Source organism: Lissotriton vulgaris, chromosome 10, assembly GCF_964263255.1.
Source record: "Lissotriton vulgaris chromosome 10, aLisVul1.2, whole genome shotgun sequence".
NCBI lineage: Eukaryota > Metazoa > Chordata > Amphibia > Caudata > Salamandridae > Lissotriton > Lissotriton vulgaris.
In genome coordinates, this window is record NC_141698.1 from 484902072 (window position 1) to 484923415 (window position 21344).

The window sequence follows — 21344 nt, forward strand, 5'->3', positions numbered from 1 at the left end:
TGGTCTACAGTGAGCTTTACTTCTCTTTGAAAAGGTTTGCACTCTATGGGGCTTGGAAATTAATTTAGCAAAAACCAAGTTTATGACCTTCAACCAACATTGAACAATTAAAGGAGGCATAGTCTTGGACAGGCGGTCACTGGCAAGTTAGTGCATTTACCTACCTGGGGTTATCCTGCAAAAAGACATGAGTAGGGATTGCCAGATTGATACTGCGACTCTGAAACATCAACAGCTATCAGGTGTCCTACACACTAAGGGGCCGATTAGGATGGCGGACGGACTTGCGTCCGTCCGCCACCCTTGAGGAGGAGGGAACGTCCGCAGGGGCTGCGGCGTTCCCTCCGTCCTGATTAGGATGTGACCGCCAGGGTGGCGGTCACATCCTCTATATTTAACATTGCGGCGGGTGCAGCTTCAAGCTGCACCCGCCGCAATGTTAAAAAAGCATGTGTTACATTTACATGCACAAAGCGGCAGGGACCGCACGGTGCCTGCCGCTTTGTGCACGCAAATGCAGGGGGGTACCATAGGTACCCCCCATGTGCACCCCCCACCCCCCATTCACCCAGGGGGCCCGCAACGGGCCCCCAAAGTGAATGTCCGTATGCTTTTCCATGGCGGAAAAGCCGCCGTGGAAAAGCAGTTTTACACAAACATCATAATATGGCGGACGGTGTCTCATAGACACCGCCTGCCATGTTATAGCTTTTCCGCCGCGGTCGGAAGCCGACCGCGGCGGAAAAGCGGCGGACGGAATTCCAGACCCACCAGCCATCCTAATTTGGCGGTGGGTCTTTGGTGACTCCGCAGAGGATTTTCCGCCTCCTCCGGGCCGGAGGTGGCTTCCGCCGGCCCGGAGGAGGCGGAAAATCCTCCATCCTAATCGGCCCCTAAGTGTAATGCCTCCCTGACCAAGCCAGTCAGCCCGGTACTTCAAATTTATAATATGGAAGTAGTGAGCTCGGTGTTATATGGGGCTGAACTCTGGGGTTTGAGAATTTGTCCCAGTAAAACATCGCTGAAAATAGGTTTCTTCAAAACATCACCACTCTCCCCCAAAGTACCCCGGTACTATCAATGTTACAAGACCTAGGTAGGAAAGCATTGGCTGATCTTGCCAGGCTATGCCCCATCCTGTACTGGGATAGTATCTAATGTGTACCAGAACTCTCAACATATGCTGCAGGTCTTTGGGACATAATTAAGGCAAATTGCTTCCACAAGATCAGTTGGTTACGAGAGGTAAGAGCTTCCCTACTAATTATTGGCATGTGGGAAAACCCAACGACCTCCCAATTTCCATTTAAAGAGACTATAAAGAAAAGATACTGGGAACTGGTGTACCATAACAAACATAGAAAAAGTGATAGTTCAACGCTAACAGGGGATTTTTTAGCTGTTAAACCATGGCCAAGCTTGAAGCAGTATTGGGACATCATATCCAGACCTTTTGACCGGAAGTTGTACTTTCGACTTTGAGTGGAAGCTTTGCCTCTAAGAACATATACAGTAAAATGGGTTAAATAAGGTATCAGCAAATGCCGTTCTTGTTCTAATGAAGTGTTGGTAGAGGCCAGGAATCGTTTCTTAAAACCCATATATTTGAGGTATAATCTTTCTACTACCAACAACCTGAATGTCTTATTGAAATCTCCGCCTAAACAAATTTGTATGTTTTTTATATGTATAAATTCATGAAATCTTTTTACCTATATTTTTAAAGGATTTTTTACTTAACCCCTTTGCCGCGCGGCAAATTCCGCCGTGGTACGAGGGGCAGAGCTGGGCTCGGCACTCGGGTACCCAGGACGGCTCCCACCCATCATGAGTCACAGTAGGGGTGTGCTCATGACGGCCGGGAGCCGTCCGAACTCTGCCCACTGAATAATTCTCCAGCACAGGCGGGGAATTAACCGCACGTGGGAGGAGCGGCAACGTTCGGACAGCTCCAGGCCTTCATGAGCACACGCCTACTGTGACTCATGACGGCCGGGAACCGTCCTGAGCAGGGATGTGGCTGATTTGTTTAGAATTGAAATTTTATATAAAATACATGGTACATGTATTTACTTCAAATTGTTGATCTCTGAAGCCGTCTAAGTCAATAAAAATTAATAATATAAGGAACTAGCGACTCTGAAAGCATGGTGAAGATGCATTAGTATGAATGTAAAGGGAGACAGACTACATTTAACTGACGGGGTCAGTAAGGTTGTAGTCTGCATAGCATTCTCAGAACCCTCACACAGATCATTCTCACAATACTGACTGCACTCTCACACCTCTCAAACTAGCAGTCATACATCTCTAACAATACTCACACTCCTCATTCAGATACTCAATCATATACTACCAACAGCTTGAGTGCAAGAACACCTTGATGAGTGATTGCAAGGATGGAACCATCCACACGCTTTCAAATTTTTTTAACTTTTACTTTGGCAGATAGCTAAAGCTGTCTCTAATGAGAGCCTAACAATAATTATGCAGACTTTACAGTACTTAGGTGAGCTGCTATTCAGTACTCTCTCAGGAGATTTTAATAGCAGAACACAGACCCCTTGGGTGTGTTAAAAATCATAGTATTCCTTCCCTAGGTGGTTATCTTACCTTCCCTTTGAACTGATGGGCAGCGCCTTGGAACTCCTCCAGCACATACTGGTGCGCCTCCACAGTCTTGTTAATAAACAACAGCAAATGATTCACAATTTTAGCACCAAATATCTTGTCAGAGTTCTGTATGTGAAAAATAGAAGAATATACTTGTCACCAATACAGAAATCATATCTCCAAGAAGCTTATATTAAGTAGAGAGAAAATCTCAGCACAGGAAAATGTTGGCATCTAGAGGAGCTAGAATTAATTTCATATGTCACTGGAGGAAATGTGCCAATGCACAACCATAGAGGAGAACACAAACATCATGTTGAAAGCACTCCATTCATCAAATTAATGATTGGTTAAACTACATTTTTAATGTATGCTTGCTATCCAAAAAGGCTTCAAGCTAATGCCTTAATTTAATACGTAGAATGAACTCCCTAGACTGCGAACTGATGCACAGCTATAATGTCAGATTGAGTAGTCAGTGAAAACCAAACGTTCATATTCAAATGTAGTGATGAATCTTTCTAATATTTTCAGGATAGTTTTGTACTAGTTCTATAATTTATTGTACAGTATCTAGTTATTTAATTTTCAAATTTAAAAGCTTGCTCTAGTCCATTTTGATACCAAGGTATCTCCTCTGAGAACTGTATTAATATTAAAACACTAGTCATTGGTGAACAAGAATCTGACTTCAACAATATTTTCCCTGCTAAACCTTTGTTTGCCTCCCAAAGGACAAACAAATTCAAGGAAATCTTAGGGTAAAAAAAGAAACAGAGATCCAGTGCCCATTACAACAAAGCTAAAGGACTGTACCGTGCAACAATTGATGTCACTGTCATGCTTTCATCATGGGAAATACTATCACTCATGCGCACAAGGACCAACAATATAAAGTCAAATGCAGATATAAATGTTAAACAACCAATTGTGTATGCCTCTTCAAATGCCCATGGAATAAGTTTACATTGGCAAAAATGAACGCAAAATAAAAACCAGTTTACATAAAAGTAACATTTATACCTAGAATGAGAATTTTCCAAAGTTGTTACACACTCCAGGGATAAAGGCCACAACATCTGTCAAGTAAATTGGCAAATTGTTGAACAGATCGCTAATATATCCAGCAGCAAAATAGTTTCTTACATGGGGAAATTTGTCAGATAAAACAGTTAATAGCCTACAACCTAGTGGGCTAAATGGGTGGTACAAGTTTTGTGAAAATTCATTAATGGGAAAAAAAGTTAACGGGGTAAATGTATCATTTCCTATCTTAGCTCCCATTGGACATTTTGCTGAAAGCTAGAGGAAAAATGCCTCAATATATTTACACCAAACTTGGCATACCATCCGAAATTAACTTAAAGTATGCTTTTTTATTAGGGCCGGGTAGTGAACTTCGCTCCGTTCATGGAGTTTGCAGAGTTTTCTACATTCCACAGAGTTCACAGAGTGCAGACAACTCTGCTTTGCGATGTGCAGCATAGGTTTTTCCTCGCTCTCGATCGTGAACGGTAAGTTAGCAACCGCAAACAGTAAGTTTGTGAGCGAGAGCTGCTGCTCAGGTAGAATTTCTACCAGAGCTGCAGGAATACCAGCACAAACTGCAATTCGCACAGCACTCCGCCACTCATGGAACTTCAAGTAGTTTTATTGTAATTTCGCGGAGTTCTGCATAGCAAAAGTCTGCAAACTACGCCCAGGCCTATTTTTTTATATTCGTGTTATTCGGCTCAGTAGTTTTAAAGATTGTTACATTTAAAAAAGGTGCTGGTTGGACTATAAAGGGTTAATACTTTTGTTCATCATGTCAGTTGAAAAGCTGTATGTTAATTTTCCTATAACTTTTGCACAGTTTGATGAATAACCTTGAAATTTGGCAGACACTTAGGGGCTTATTACATTGACAGGGAGACCGCCACTGACAGGCTGTCGGTGGCGGTCTCCCCACCATCCTAACCAACATTACCCCGCCATATTATGATGGCGAGTGGATGTGTGGTGGTCGTAAAGACCGACTGACACCTGGGCTTCTTGAGCCTGCCGGGGTGGCGGAAGGGCTTGTAGTCCCTACAATGCTGGTGGTGCCTACCAGGCACCGCCGTAGAGATTATGATCTCCCTTTCCAGCAGCCATTTCATGGCAGGTTACCCGCCATGAGAAGTCAACCTGAAAAGAGACAATGGGGGCCATTAACGGGCCCCAATTCCACCCTGGTCCTTGATTGTGGATGTTGTGAGGCACCTATGCTGAACCCCTACATATCTCTGTACCATGTGGCAAGCACCACATGGTTCCTGCCACATAGTGCAGGGATGTGTGACATGTCCCACTTTTACATTGCTGACGGTGCTGCAGCCAGCAGCACCTACTGCAATGTAAAATATAAAAAAAGCAAAAAGACCATTTGATGGACAGAAAGCAGAACAATGTCCTACATTGACCCCAGTACAACAATCTGGGCCAAAATCCATAATTTTTTGCTCACCATGCCATTCCAGTTTGAACCCAGCCATATGCAAATCAGTCTTGATCCTGTGCTCAATGGGAACAGTCCAGACCAAACTGCCAGGCCAGGTCCTCCCTGGAAAAGAAAAAAGCCTTCTAGTACCGGTTTCACGGTTTCACCCCTCATCAGCCAGGATAGCTTGACTCCCGTTGCATGGAGAACACAGGACCCATGTCTGGGCATACCCGTCCCACTCAGGGTGACAAATGCAAAAAGAAAAATTGATGGACAGAATGCAGAACAATGCCATACATTCACCCCAGTAAAAAGATCTGGCCTGAAATCCATAATTTTTTTGATCACCATGCCATTCCAGTTTGAACCCAGCCATATGCAAATCAGTCTTGACTCTGTGCCCAACGAAAACAGTCCAGACCGAACTGCCAGGCCAGGTCCTCCCTGGAATGGAAAAAAGCATCCTGGCTGATGAGAGGTGAAACCCTGAAACCGTTCCTAGGATGCTTGTTTCCGGTCCAGGGAGGACCTGGCTTGGCAGTTCAGGCTGGACTGTTCCTATGAGGCTCAGCGTCAAGACTGATATGCATATGGTCGGGTCTAAACTGGGGTGGCATGTTGAGCAAAAGAATGATGGATTTAACCCAGATCACTTGACTGGGGCTGAATGGTATGATTTGTTCTGCATTCCGTCCATCAATTGTGTTTCTATTCAATAAAAAATATAGGCATTGCAACCGTCATGGTGGCGGTCGCATTGAATGACTACAATGGGACCGCCGACAGCATGTCGGGTGGTCCCAATCCCTGATATGATGGCGGACGGACTGAAGTCCATCTGCCATCATAACCAGCCACTTAGTACCTTCAAATTATTATTAGTATCTTCAAATTTGTGGAGCTGCATAAAGGGGAGGGGAAAAAGTGTTAATTCGCTAATAAGTGTACAAAATATAAAAATAAAGGTAATACATTTTCTAAAAATATAATTATCAAAATAATTATAACTAAAACAGATATATAAGAAATAATATACAACTAAATACAATTCTAAGATATAGTGCACTTCTGCTCTCTCATAGCTCTGGCGCACTTGAAGCTGCATAATGTCAGCAAAGGCACCACGGTGCAATGATGCCTGCATTAAAAGGAGAATTGTTTGAGTGCAGGAAGGGAAATACCTTCCCGCACAAACAACCTCTTGAGTCATTTTTCTCTTACTATGTGTGTTCCAGAATGCAGCACACACAGAAAGAGTAACTAACAGGGAGAAAAAAAGCTTTTTCTTCTAATTAAGCCATCCTCTGGGAGGCAAAACAATGTCATGCTATGCATGATTTTCAAACCTTTGTAAATCCGAGATTATATGAAATCCATGTTTTAATATATGGGAACACCGATGCTCCACCATTTTTTGACAAAGCCACGCAAGGGGCAATCGCTTTATAAATATCTACTAGCATTTGCACCATGGCTGCATAACAAAGTGCCGCAATGCCAACACCTAATGTTAGTCTGACCCTCAAATTACATAATGCATATTTAGAATAACAACATTGAAGACAACTAAAATTCAACATTATATTTATTAAATAATTAAAATTACATTTTTAAACCACATAAAAATAAATGTTACTCAAAAGTTACTATAAAATAAAATGCAAAAAAGCAAAATAATATATATATTTTTTAAAACAACACTCAAAAATCCAAATATGATAAAACTGCAACATTTACTACAAAAAGATATATCTCTAACTAAAAGGAAAAAACATTTTAAATGCTACATCCGATTAAGAAAAACAAAAAAGCAATTAAACTTCATTTAAATTACACTTAAACTAAACACATAAGTAAAACAAAGTTAACATTCCAAATTCAACAAAAACGTTTTTTTAAAAAATTTGAAGATTACATTTACTACTTCCCACTTCAACTTACAAGCCAGTATGAAAGGTATTGTAATTCATATGTATTTCATATTCTATTTTCTCTTAAACCTAAGCTACAACAGGGTAAAGAAAGTGTTGGGAGTTTGAAGGGGTCAGAGTTACAATTCTGATTCAACCTAAGAAACAGTTGAGAAAGTGTTGGACTTTGGGCAATGGGTCTGAACATTGATGAGGTCAGGTTTTTATTCATACTGCAACCAGAGCAGTTGGGAAGGCACTGGACTTTGGAGGGTTCAAATTTACTATTCTCCCTCCAACCTAAGCAACAGTAGGGAAAGCCCTGGATCTGAGGGGGTAAGATTTACAATTCCCAACTTAACCCCTTCGATGCTCATGACGAGCTCAGCTCGTCACTGCAGTACACTGGTCGTGTGCTGGGAATAAATCAGAAGTAGCAACGAGGGGGAATTGCTGCAGCACTGATGGTGTTAAGCAACATTGGTGAAAGTATTGATCTTTGGATGGGTCAGACTTTGTATTCCATCCACAAACAAACCAACAGTGGGAAAAGCGCTGGACTTTAGGAGTCACATTTACTATTCCGACACCAACCTAAGCTATTCCCACTACAACCTAGGAAACATTGGTGAAAGTATTGGACTTTGGAAGGGGTGCGATTTACTATTCCAACTCAAAACTAAGCAACAGTAAAGAAAGTGTTGAAGAAAATATATAACAATCATTTAAAATATATTGTAAAAAACTCACAAACTTCCAAATTAGCATAACAAATCAAAACACTATTTAAAAAGTAAATTTCCCATTAGAAAACAATTTCTATGCACAACTAAAATGACTAAATATTAATACAAAAAGTAATTATTAAATAAAAACCAATTTAAACATTATTCATATTGTAAAAGCACATATCACCCAACTCTCTTAAAATGCCAACAACATACAAACAAGTGAAATGATACTAAAAGAAATAAATTACACTAAAAATGTTTTTATAGTAAACGTTTTTTTTAAAACACAAATTAAAATATAAATTAATGTAATCAATTACATTATTTATATAATTAGCTGATTAAAATAAAACACCATTAGGAACTTCATTAATTAAATCATTTACAGAACTAATAATTTAATCTTTTGAAAATATACATAAACATTATTAATAGCATTAAAAATGTAACAGTTACATAATTCACATTATTATCAATTTTAAGAAAATGTAACTAATTGAAAATAAATTGCAAACGAACATCAAAATCCATATTTAAAAAGCCAAAAAATAACCAATAATTATAAAAGAATAAAAATATGCTCATAAACAGCATTTTAAAATAACCAGAATAAAAAAACAAGAATGTACAAACAACTAAAATGAACATATCAATTACTTAAAACACACAAAATAATACAACTTTCCAAAAGACATCAATATTATATACAGCTATGTTTTAAAAATGATATTAAACACTTACAAAATATACACTTACCTGTAATATGCTATTCCTGTCACCTCAATTGTTTGTGTTGACCTTTTTGATGCGTCGGACAGCCATCAGCCGTCCGACGTCACGTTGGGGGTGTGAGGATGACAGCCGCCCGCCAGCCAAACTGTGCATGTGTAATTTTTTTCCGCACCGCAGCAGAATGTCCGCCGCAGTGAAGCGGTTAAGATATTAGTGTGAAACAATATTTTCGAGACAATATTAATGGTGAGCATTGTGTGATGAATCTTCACCAAATTTGGCAGAAGCAGAGACGGATTTGTTTTCTGTTAGTAGGTCAGGTTTTGTGCCATTTTATTAATAGTTGGACATACTTAAAGGAGGGTCAGAAAAATTTTCATTTTGTATTACCTTTTAGGCTGTTTGATCAGTCTCTGTCAATGTGGCAAGTATTTAGCAATACCCAGTGCAGCTATGTTAGGTTTTGTGAAGATACACTGGAAGGACAAAGTTAAAGGTGGAGGGGAAAAAATATATTTAACTTACTAATAGCTCTGCCACCATTTTTTCCCATAACTAGGGCAAAACCATTCCTGGGTTGCTTGTGATCCAGTTCAGGGAGGACCTGGCTTAGCAGTTCGGGCTAGATTGTTGCTATTGGATCAGTGGCAAGACTGATTTACATATAGCTGGGCCCAAACTGAGGTTTCATGGTTTGCAAATAACGATGGATTGGGATGTAGCCCTGAGTGAATTTCAGTGGCTGAGATTCATTCAATCATTTCATCCATCACTGTTTTGTATACTCATTAAATCCATCAAAGTGAGGAATTATAATCGTTTATAACTTTTGCACCCTTTAATAAATGTGCAAATATGGCAGACAGTTAGCAAGTTACACTCAGTGCAGGTAAAATGTTAAAGAGGGGATCGAAACATTTTTGATTTACTAATATTTGTGGTACTATCTGAAGGCTCTGCACAGCATTTGGCAGACACTTAGGGGCCTATTATGATGCCAGGTCGGCTTGCGTCCCCCAGACCCTGTCTCGGACACACAAACAACCGACCTCCTGTCTCAACCACTTGATTAGGATGAGACCTAACAGTGCTCATTCACATTCCGACATTTCCCTATGGGAGCATGTATTACGGCAGTAAACCTGCCATAGTATATGCTCCCATGGGGGAAGTGGGAGGTGGTGTTAATCCCTGCACCCTGTGGCAGGCATCTCAAGGTACCTGCCAATGGGGTGCAGGCAGGGCCGGACTGGGAACCAGAACCAGCCCTGGCAAAGTGCTCGGCCGGCCCCCCTGCCCCCTCCAGGAGGAGAGGGGAGGGGGGAGAGGTGCGACCGCGCTCTGTGACAGGGCCGGTTTTCGGTCGTTTTTGTTACAGGGCTGTTTTTGCAGCATAACGGCCCTGTAACAAAAACGGCCCCAGGGGCCCAAAACCGGCCCCCAACCATGCGGCCCACCGGGGAATTGCCCAGTGCCCTCAACGGCCAGTCCGGGCCTGGGTGCAGGGATTAACAAGGATACTATAGGTGGCCCCTCGGCCACCAACCAGAGGCCACAAAGGAAAGCCTATCATGGAAAGCCTGCCAGAGACAGAGTATCATAATCCCAATGGCAGAAAGGCCAGAGATTACAGTCTGGCCTCCGACTGGCTGACATGCTCCTTTGTGCCCATCGGAATGCAGCGGTTGGAAATTAAACTGAGTCAGCCCCTTAGCCTGTGCAGCCCACACTTGGATGTCCCAATTTTATACAGGTGCATCAGCAGAGTTTCAATGTAGGGTTGGCACAAGAAGTTTTCATCTGTTAATAATTTGGCACAGTTTGATAAGTCCACACAACATTTGGAAGACGTTTAGGGAACTCATCTTACTGTAAGCAATGTCGGGATATTAGTGGATCTGTCGGAGGAAACATAAATGGGTGCAGGGAATTAGAGTTTCATTCACCAATAACGTTAGCACTGCTTAATTAATGTGAACAATTGTTGGTGGCTAGCAAATAAGATCGGGTTCAATGCCAGTCAAGCACTGCAAACAACCCTGCTGCCCAGAGTATTAGGTCATTGGCAACATGGCTTGGTTAAGGCTGTGCACAGCACAGAGTGGGTACATAGCAGGCTGCCCATGGTGGGGTGCTGGGCTGCCACAGCGGGTTGAGCACATGGTCCTTTCCTCCAGCACAGTAAAAGGCATGGGGTGGGCAGCAAAGGACTGGGTTAAAAGTAGGGTCAAATGCGGTGCACAGTGGGGATTGAAAGTTAGGTAAATGATAAAAAAATGAAATTCACTGAACAAAACATAGTTAAAAAGCGAGTTAAGTAAATAAATAAAAACAATAAATCCACTGAACAAAACATAGTTAAATTGTGATTTATATTTCTTCTAAAACTCATCAAACCACTGAAAATCACCAATTATGGTTAGCAAGACACAAAACACATGCCATACCTCTTACCACTCTCCACGCATAACATTAGGGGATGGGAGAATGTATTATTCTGCTGGTGGAATTGGAGGAATTTACTATTTCCGTGTTACTCTTGTAAAGGGGAATTACTAATGAATTCACATCTCTGATCCACCGGCGAAATTAATCAGCTTTCAGTACAATTTCATACCCCACTACAATGGCAGTTTTAGGGTCGCCTCTGAAATTCACTGAAAAAACCATAGGTTTCACACACGTTATAGTTAGGAATTAGCATTTAAAAAACCGTTGAAATTCACTGAAAAAACCATAGGTTTCATACCAGTTATAGTTAGCTGGAAATTTTACTGACATAAAACCATTGAAATTCCCACGTTATAGTTAGTTGGACTCACTATAACTTGCGCGCCTGCAATGCACTGCTGATGATGTCACATATTACATCACTCATGACATGGTCAGTGACATCACTCATGACATCACTGATGACACCATCCTTGTGACAGAGTGACAGACCTCCTTTCAGTGTAATGTAACCCTTGAAACACATATTCAAAAATAGAAACTACAATTTTCAAAAAAATAGAGATACCCATACCAGTTTCACCAACCAATTCAGTAATACCACCATCTATATACACATCCACTCATTCACCAACAGTTCTATATAGTCACTCATACATATATTCACTCATCATATGTAGTGAAACACCTATACATCCTGTTACACACCGACAGTCATCATAAAGTTACTCACACACATAATCACACATGCAAATAAACTATTGATCATCCATTTATTTGCATATACAGCTATACACACACTACCACCTTACTTCTAAGGAAACTTACACATACTTACTCTCTTAAATAATCACTTATAGAAACACATACTTATTTAAACAGGAACTCTTACAATCTCTCACTCTCACATATACTCACTTATATACATCAATACTCACATATACTAGATTAAAACATATGTAGTTTCTCATTAAGACACTAGTGAGACAGTCATTCACTCACTAACACACACATATACACACTCATCCACCCATACAGTCCGGCACATATGCTGTCTTCAAAACACATACAAAGAGTGAGTCAGTGTAGCGATTACCCATAGCTGTAGAGGTAGAATAGGGCGATACAGCTGCAGCACTACCTCTCCCAGAAAGCTCTGGGGCCTGGCAAAACAGAACACGCCCTCTGGGCGGCTATAAAAACACTCCCTTCCCATTACCAGGTGCTTGTCAATCCTTTCGGTTTTAGATCGAGTTGGAGCTAAGCTAATTCTGTATTTCCGAGGAGCTGTTGGATGGACGCTTTCTTTCCTGCTGGAGGACGCCGAGAGGAGCTGTTGGGCGGACGCTTTCTTTCCCGCTGGAGGACACCGCGAGGAGCTGTTGGGCGGACGCTTCGTTTCCCGCTGGAGGTAAGCATGGGCGAATTTTGCGAATCTCGCGTTCGCGAATTTTGCGGATTTGCGAACTCGCATTCCGCAAAATCCGCGAATTTTTTGTGTTCGCGCGGGTTTCTGCCTGTTCGCGAGGGTTTTGTACAATTTCGCAAACGCGAACTTACCTGTCGGGTCGCAAGTTTTGCGAACTTGTTGTTTCTACGTGTCCAGCCTGTTTGGGACACTCTTCTTCATCACTGCCACTCTCTGTCACCACTGCCACTCTCTGACTACTCATGCCACCCTCTGGCCCACCCATGCCACCCTCTGTTTCATCACCGCACCCTCTGGTTGTCCAGTGTACATTATTTTCGGCAAAGCAAAGCACACCTTCCCTGCCTCAAGTGACCTGAATTAATTTGGGGCTGATTAATGTGTCACAGAATATTTTTTTATCTGGCACCTGCTTCCTTAGTGCTTCCTGATTAGTGATCTTTTGCACTTGCTAAGTGCTTTCATTGTTGCAAAATTAGTTACAACACATGCCCTGCCCCAACTGACAATAATGAATTAGGGGCTGATTAATGTGTCACTGGATTTGAACTTCCAGCCTGGCTCCTGCTTGTCTGCCTTAGCTGTAATTCAGGACCTTTGTGTAACTATTCTGAGGGTCAGAGCAGGGTCACATAATAGTTGCAAGTAGGCAACTGAACTCTGGAGGGGCCCCTCAGGAAGCACTACAGGAAATTGCTACTAATGATGAGCTTGAACTTTTGAACCTGGTAAGTAGTTTCAGTTTTGCTAAGATCGTATTTCTGCAATTTAGCGCTTATTCGCGGGGCGCGAGGTTGAGCTGGGAAGCCGCGAACTCACGCGAACAGTGCGAGCAAGCCATAAAATCCGCTGCTCGCGGATTTGCGGATTTTGCAGGAAATTCGCGAATCTCGCGGATTGCGAATTTACCGAAAATCCGCAAAATCCGCGAGCGAAACGGATTTTCCGCCCATGCTTAGCTGGAGGACGCCGCGGATCTTTGTTTTGTTTTCCCTCGAGTTCGAGGTAGGACCATTATCTTTGAGCACGGCCGTGCTAACTTTCTGTTCAGTACTCCCAAGTACCCGTAGGATCATTGACCCTGATAAACAAATTGATACAAACTCTGTTGTGAGCCTTGCCGCCAGTAGTGATTATAACTACATTGTGCTAGACATTGATTGCCTTACGACTGTTGAATCAGGCTGTGGTGTACCAGCCTCCAGAGACATTCGTTCCTGCTACGGAAAACTTCCACAGACTTCCAGCTATCAAAGATAAGGCTTTCAGTACGTATCCGCTATATTCAGATGTATGATAAGCAAGACATATTGTATATCCTTATTCTAATAGATTGTTATTGTGCTTCCAGAGTCGTTTTGACATTGAAGACATCCGAATCCCTAGACCAGACCGCAAGGGGTGTCTTCACTACTACCTCCCCGATCAACCATCCTTCCCCCTGCCCAGAGGGCTACCTGTCCCTCGTGTGTGAAGTCACACAGGGAGGGTCAGTGCTATAGGGTATAGGGAAGATTAGCTTCAAGCTGTGGTCCCCGCTGGCTAGATGCCTCAGGTTAGTGGCGTTGTTACTGTTATTCTTACTTGGGTTCTTTGTCTGCCCGTGACAGATTGACAAGCCCAAGGAAGAAGACTAGCCTGGACCATGGATACGAGTGCGACTTTGGCCTCGTTGCTTGAAGGGTTTAGCTTACTGCAGCAGGAAGTGCATGCGTCCCGAGTGGAGAACCAAGAACTCAGAAAAGACATGAACACCATGCGTAGAGAAGTAGCTGGCATGTCACGAAAGACTCCAGGGGCAGGGTCTTATATTAGGGAAGCCACACTTCCCCCTCCAGCACAAACCATATCACAGCCTGCAACCCCTATGGCAGTCGGGGTGGGTTCTTTTCTCCTACCGCCATACCTTCGTCCTCCACGGACCACTCCCCGACGGTGCACATAATTCAGAACACTGGTATTCCTCTGGCTCCCCCTGAGAGGTTCTATGGGGATACCAAGAAGTTTGAAACATTCCTGAACCAGTGCCGCCTCCACTTTTTGTGTAAACCTTCTGTGTTCCAGGACGACGCGGCCAAGACTGCTTTTATGATGTCATACATGGGCGGAAATGCTGCAAGCTGGACTATCCCTTTAATGGAAAAGAATGACCCAGTTTTGCACCAGTTCCCTGAATTCTGCTCAGCCTTACGGAAACTGTTTGACAGAAAGACCCATATGTTATCATTGGATAAGGAGCTCCTGACGCTACGCCAGGGGTCACAGGATCTATTATCGTACATCACGTCCTTTAACCGGCTCTTAGCCGAAACCGATTGGCCACAAGAAAAAAGAACCTCTCTGTTCTATCAAGGCCTAAGAAGTGAATTGAAGGACGTCTTATCACAGGTGGTTCAACTGCCTGCGACTTGTGAGGAACTCATCGACCTCTCGGTACAATTGGATCATAGGCTGTTGGAGAGAAGAGGAGATCGGAGCAGGGGTGATGGACGTGGATGGTACCCCAAACCCAAACTCCCGCAGGAAGACAGTGCCAAAAGTACGGATGGTACCGAGCCCATGCAGATCGGGGGTATCCGAGGTCCCCTGTCTTCTGAGGAACGCGAGCGAGGCCGTAAAATGAAACTATGTTTATACTGTGGCAAAGGAGGGCACTTCATCAGGGAGTGTAGGGCGAGAGCCCAACAATCAGAGAGGAATCCAGCGCCACGAAAACCGGCCGTTATGGGAACAATAGAGACGTCGGAAAACTAGAACGTCCATGCCAGGTTGAGATCTCTGGGATGGACATGCGACAAACTACGATCCCCTCACTCCTTGCAAACACTATGATGCCCGCTGTGGCTCACATGAACCTACCGGTGTCCCTGTGGACAACGGGGGACCAGGTCACGCAAATGGATGCTCTGTTAGACTCAGGAGCCACAGGTAATTACATGGACATCGACTACGCAACCTCCCTTGGGATAGCTTGGGAGAAAAAAGAGAAACCAGAACACGTGAAGGCCGTGGATGGGTCCGCCTTATCCTCTGGGCCTGTTATAAAACACACTATCCCTTTGCGAATGCAGCATGGAAAACACACTGAACATATCCAGTTCGACTTAATCGCTGCACCGCAGTTTCACCTTATTTTAGGCATGCCATGGCTAACGCTACACGATCCTGTGGTGAGTTGGTCCGCACGCACAGTAGAATTAACCTCCTCCTATTGTGTGGAACATTGTCACAGCCCTTCTCCCTTGCCAACTGGAAATGAAGCTCGTCCTAGTATTCGCCACATGGCTGGGGCTTGTTCAGAAAAACACATATGCAGTGTTTCCGGCCTACCAGACACCTACAAGGAATTCCGTTCCCTGTTTGATAAACAGAAGGCTACCAGTTTACCCCCGCATAGGGTTTACGACTGCTGCATTGAACTACTCCCAGGTGCGGCTATTCCTTGTAGTCGTGTGTATGCCTTGACAGAACATGAGAACGCATATTTACAGAATTACATTGAGGAGAATCTAGCTACAGGATTCATTAGCCATTCCACGTCACCTGCTTCTTCGCCCCTGTTTTTTATCCTGAAGAAGGACTGTGCAGAACTGAGACCGTGCATCGACTACAGGGCATTGAATAATATCATGGTCAAGAATAGATACCCCCTTCCATTGATTCCAGTTCTGATGGACCAGATAAAGGGAGCTCGCTACTTCACCAAATTGGATCTCCGAGGGGCCTATCATCTGGTTCGGGTCAAGAAGGGCAACGAGTGGAAGACGGCTTTCCGAACTAAATTTGGCTTATTCGAGTACAACGTCATGCCCTTTGGACTATGCAACGCCCCTGCGGCATTCCAATTTTTTATGGACAAAGTGCTCAGAGGCCTACTGGATACCATATGTATGGTGTACATCGACGACATCCTTGTTTATTCAAGTACTCTCCCCGAACACGAACAGCATGTCAAGGCAGTTCTAAGTCGTCTGCAACAGCACAATCTGTTCGCCAAATTGGAAAAGTGCCTATTTCATGCAACCGAAGTCTCCTTTCTGGGGTACGTGATAAACGCAAAAGACTTTCAGATGGAAAGTGAGAAGGTCGAGGCTATCACGAATTGGAAAACCCCACAAGACATCAAATCAGTGCAGAGCTTCCTCGGCTTTGCGAACTATTATAGACGCTTTATCAAGGACTTCTCCAAGATCATCCACCCCATATCCACTCTGTTAAGGAAAAACGTTCCTTTTGAATGGGGTGAGGAAGCTGAACAGTCTTTTCGGATCCTCAAAGAAAGATTCACCCAAGCCCCCATACTGCGGCATCCGGATGCTCAACTTCCGTTCATTCTGGAAACCGATGCCTCACAGTTCGCCTTGGGGGGGGGTGCTCTCACAACGCCACCCTGCTACAGGGCAAATCCACCCGGTGGCTTTCTACTCTAAGAAACTCAGTCCTAGCGAAATCAATTATTCCATCACCGACAAAGAGCTGCTTGCCATAAAAGGGGTTGTGAGGAATGGCGACACTACCTGCTAGGAGCTCGTCATAGCATCGAAATCTTCACAGACCATAGGAACTTGTTATTCCTGAAAACAGCAAAGGCTCTCACACCCCGACAATTGAGATGGACTCTCTTTTTCTCAGACTACGATTTTGTCATTAAGTACCGTCCCGGCCCTCTAAATGGAAAGGCCGATGCCCTTTCCAGGAATCAAGACACCCAAGATACCCAGTCAGAAGTTCCCGTGGAACCATCGTATATCCTGCCTGAAAGATCCTTTCCCGAAAGCACCATAGCCTTGCTCACCTCCACTGATTTCATCGAGGACATCAGAGTGGCATTAACGGATGTTGATGCCCAGTCATGGCTTCAGGAAGAGTCCCAATGGCGGTCACAAACAGACAAACTCCTGTACTATCGACATGCCTTGTACGTGCCTGACCCTGGGTTGCAAATGCAGGTGCTCAATTGGGCACATGATTCTGTGTTAGGTGGACATTGGGGGGTGTACAAAACAATAGCTACCATCGAACGATCTTTCTGGTGGCCTACCTTAAGGAATGATGTCAAGAAATACGTAAGAAACTGTTCGGTGTGCACCCAGAGCAAAGCCAAACATACCAGACCTACGGGTCTGCTACGCCCTATTCCTGTACCCCCTACACCGTGGCATACGGTCTCCATGGACTTCATAGTGGAGATGCCATTATGTCAAGGAAAAACTACAATACTGGTGCTTATCGATCACTTGACCAAAATGGGTCATTTTGTGCCTTTGGAGGGCCTACCCACATCCGCTGAACTGGCCATGGTTATATTGCAGCATCTTATCAGAGCCCATGGCATTCCGAGGGTCTTCATTACAGACAGGGGAGCTCAATTCACATCTCGTTTTTGGAAATCCCTTTGTGAGTCATTAGCTATCGATGTCAGGCTCTCTACAAGCTACCACCCGCAGACGGATGGCAAAATGGAGAGGCTCAACCACACTATAGAGCAATATTTGCGTTGCTTCACCCTGCAAAACTCAACGGATTGGGTCACCCTCTTGTGGTTAGCAGAATTCACGTATAATAACACCGACCACTCCACCTTGGGTTGTTCCCCTTTCTTTTGCCTTCTTGGGTATCACCCGAACATCCTCCCCTTCGATTGGCCATTGTCATCCAATCTGCCCAGCATTCAAGAACATCATGCGCATCTTCAGGCTGTTCGAATAGATGCGAAGCATCACTTGGCGGATGCTCAAGCCTCACAGAAACGCAACGCCGACAAGAAACGTACTCCTGAACTGGTCTACCAGGTGGGGGACAAGGTATGGCTTTCCACAAAAAACATTCATCTCCGGGGTATTAACAAACTAAAACCAAGATATATTGGTCCCTATAGTGTCGAGGAGGTCACCAACCCTGTGGCACTAAAACTGTCTATTCCCCATAACTGGCGGATTCATCCTGTTTTTCATGTCTCCCTACTCCTGCCTTGTCCTGTGGACACTAGATTACCTGTTCATCCTTCCCCGGTGTTGGTGGAGGGGTTGGAAGAATATGAGGTAGACGAATTATTGGATTCTCGGATCCACCGAGGTAGAGTGCAGTACCTGGTTAGTTGGTAGGGTTTTGGGGCAGAGGAGAGAACATGGGAACCAGAGCAGAATCTCCACTGCCCTGCAGTTTCATCTGAAGCATCCGGGGAAGCCTGGTCGACCGCCGGGTCGGCGTTCCTCGAGAGGGGGTTCAGTAGCGATTACCCATAGCTGTAGAGGTAGAATAGGGCGATACAGCTGCAGCACCACATCTCCCAGAAAGATCTGGGGCCTGGCAAAACGGAACACGCCCTCTGGGCGGCTATAAAAACACTCCCTTCCCATTACCAGGTGCTTGTCAATCCTTCCGGTTTTAGATCGAGTTGGAGCTAAGCTAATTCTGTATTTCCGAGGAGCTGTTGGGCGGACGCTTTCTTTCCCGTTGGAGGACGCCGCGAGGAGCTGTTGGGCGGACTCTTTCTTTCCCGCTTGAGGACGCCGCGAGGAGCTGTTGGGCGGACGCTTTCTTTCCCGCTGGAGGACGCCGCGAGGAGCTGTTGGGCGGACGCTTTCTTTCCCGCTGGAGGACGCCGTGGATATTTGTTTTGTTTTCCCTTGAGTTCGAGGTAGGACCATTATCTTTGAGCACGGCCGTGCTACCTTTTTGTTCAGTACTCCCAAGTACCCGTCGGATCATTGACCCTGATAAACAAATTGATACAAACTCTGTTGTGAGCCTTGCCACCAGTAGTGATTATAACTACATTGTGCTAGACATTGATTGCCTTACGACTGTTGAATCAGGCTGTGGTGTACCAGCCTCCAGAGACATTTGTTCCTGCTACGGAAAACTTCCACAGACTTCCAGCTATCAAAGATAAGGCTTTCAGTACGTATCCGCTTTATTCAGATGTATGATAAGCAAGACATATTGTATACCCTTATTCTAATAGATTGTTATTGTGCTCCCAGAGTCGTTTTGACATTGAAGACATCCGAATCCCTAGACCAGACCGCGAGGGGTGTCTTTACTACTACCTCCCCGATCAACCATCCTTCCCCCTGCCCAGTGGGCTACCTGTCCCTCGTGTGTGAAGTCACACAGGGAGGGTCAGTGCTATAGGGTATAGGGAAGATTAGCTTCAAGCTGTGGTCCCCACTGGCTAGATACCTCAGGTTAGTGGCGTTGTTACTGTTATTCTTACTTGGGTTTTTTGTCTGCCGCTAACCGTGACAGTCAGTCATTGATGCATCTATGTGCTAAGTAACACCCCCACCAAATCATACAGACACTCATACTGATACTAAAAAATGTAAAACAACAAAAAAGAATAAAAAAAACAGTGACACCATCCTTGTGACCGAGTGACAGACCTCCTTTCAGTGTAATGTAACCCTTGAAACACATATTTAAAAATAGAAACTAAAATATAAAACATATTGATTTTTCAGAAAGACACACATACCCTGGATGATGTCATCAGTGATGTCATGAGTGATGTCACTAACCATGTCATGAGTGATGTAATATGTGACGTCATCAGCAGTGCATTGCAGGCGCGCAAGTTATAGTGAGTCCAACTAACTATAACGTGGGAATTTCAATGGTTTTATGTCAGTAAAAATTCCAGCTAACTATAACTGGTGTGAAACCTATGGTTTTTTCAGTGAATATATCTATATATATATATATATATATATATATATGTATGTATATATATTACCTACTGGCGGTCGCCAGTAGGTAGTTATAGTTAGGACCTATTATCCATAGGAAATCCGCAACATTCTATTTGGAATAACTTTGGCGCCAGTTGACGAATCTTCGAGAAATTTTCAAAACTAATGCCCAGCTCCGGTCCGCTCCTATCCTAAAAGTCTCAGGGTGATTCGTGAAGCGGGGGCTGAGAAAAAAGGGGGGTCCCAAAACATGTTTTCCACATGCAATTTTTCCATAGGAACCGTTCATCACGGCTACAGCCGGAACTGCTGGAGGGAATGACACCAAATTTGGCAAAAGAGGTAGTCTTCAGTTCAGACTCGTGCCTTTTGCTTAATGGTGTAAATCTGTTCAGTAGTTCCTGAGAAAATGACAATTAAAAGCATATATATATCTATGGCCGCGGTGGATCCGCGCATCCTGAGTGCACCCTAAACGCACCATCCCGAGCACGCGCTGAATACTAATTGGCTGTCAAGTGGTTGTCAACATTCTGAAACAGGAATAGTTGGCAGCCATTTTGTGCCTCGGTAGAAGCGAGGCTGAAGAATTCGGTGGAACAAGTGTGCAAAACGTATAAAGGGAGCACGGTAGAAGTACCCTGACCCTCTACACCTGCTTACGGGGTCCCACAAGGACCCCCAGGGCCGATTTTCTTTTTTAAATTGGCAAAGTGTGCACTGGGTGCGCGGATCCTGCCGTAAAAAAACAATGGAGCTTCTTTATTAATTAGCCCCCTGGGGGGCTAAATCCCAGGGGCAAAATTAAGTCTACAAATAAATTGTTGGGTGGGACTCAAAGGCCGCTCCCAGTAAAATTTGTGGGTGGAGGGGCTCAACAGCCCTCCCAAGCCACGGGGAACACCAACCCCTGGGGCTTTATGTATTGTGGGAGGGGAGATACTTGGCCCCCCTCCTGGAGCCCTCGAGAGCCCTGGGGACCACCATCCCCCAGGGCTGGCTCCTGCAGTGTCCTGGGGTGCCCACCCCTGGGACACTGCTGTTTGCTATGGGAGGGCGGGAGTTTTGCGTCTTCCGCCCTCCCATAGCAAACTTTCCTTTGGATTTTGAAAGAGAGAGCAGGGAAACCTGCTATCTCGTTCAAAATCCAAACCATATTGCTTTTCCACACGGAGAGCTGCATGTTAGCAGCTCCCCATGTGAAAAAGCAATGCAGGCTCCTGAAGGACGCGGGGAGCTGGCTGGGACCGTGGAGGCATTGGGGCTCCCCCCACGGTTCCCAATGTTTTATATAAGCCCCGGGGGATGGGGTCCACGGGG

At 44.4% G+C, this 21344-nt stretch overlaps 1 protein-coding gene across 2 annotated transcripts in view; it reads right to left on the reverse strand.

The window, feature by feature from the left end:
* PDIA2 (protein disulfide isomerase family A member 2) overlaps positions 1 to 21344 on the reverse strand; it is an 885792-nt gene that overhangs the window by 345808 nt on the left and 518640 nt on the right. For both annotated transcript variants that reach the window (XM_086941341.1, XM_086941339.1), the window contains exon 6: positions 2614 to 2739. In XM_086941341.1, the coding sequence (XP_086797467.1) occupies positions 2614 to 2739 (126 nt within the window). The remainder of the gene's footprint in view (positions 1 to 2613; positions 2740 to 21344) is intronic.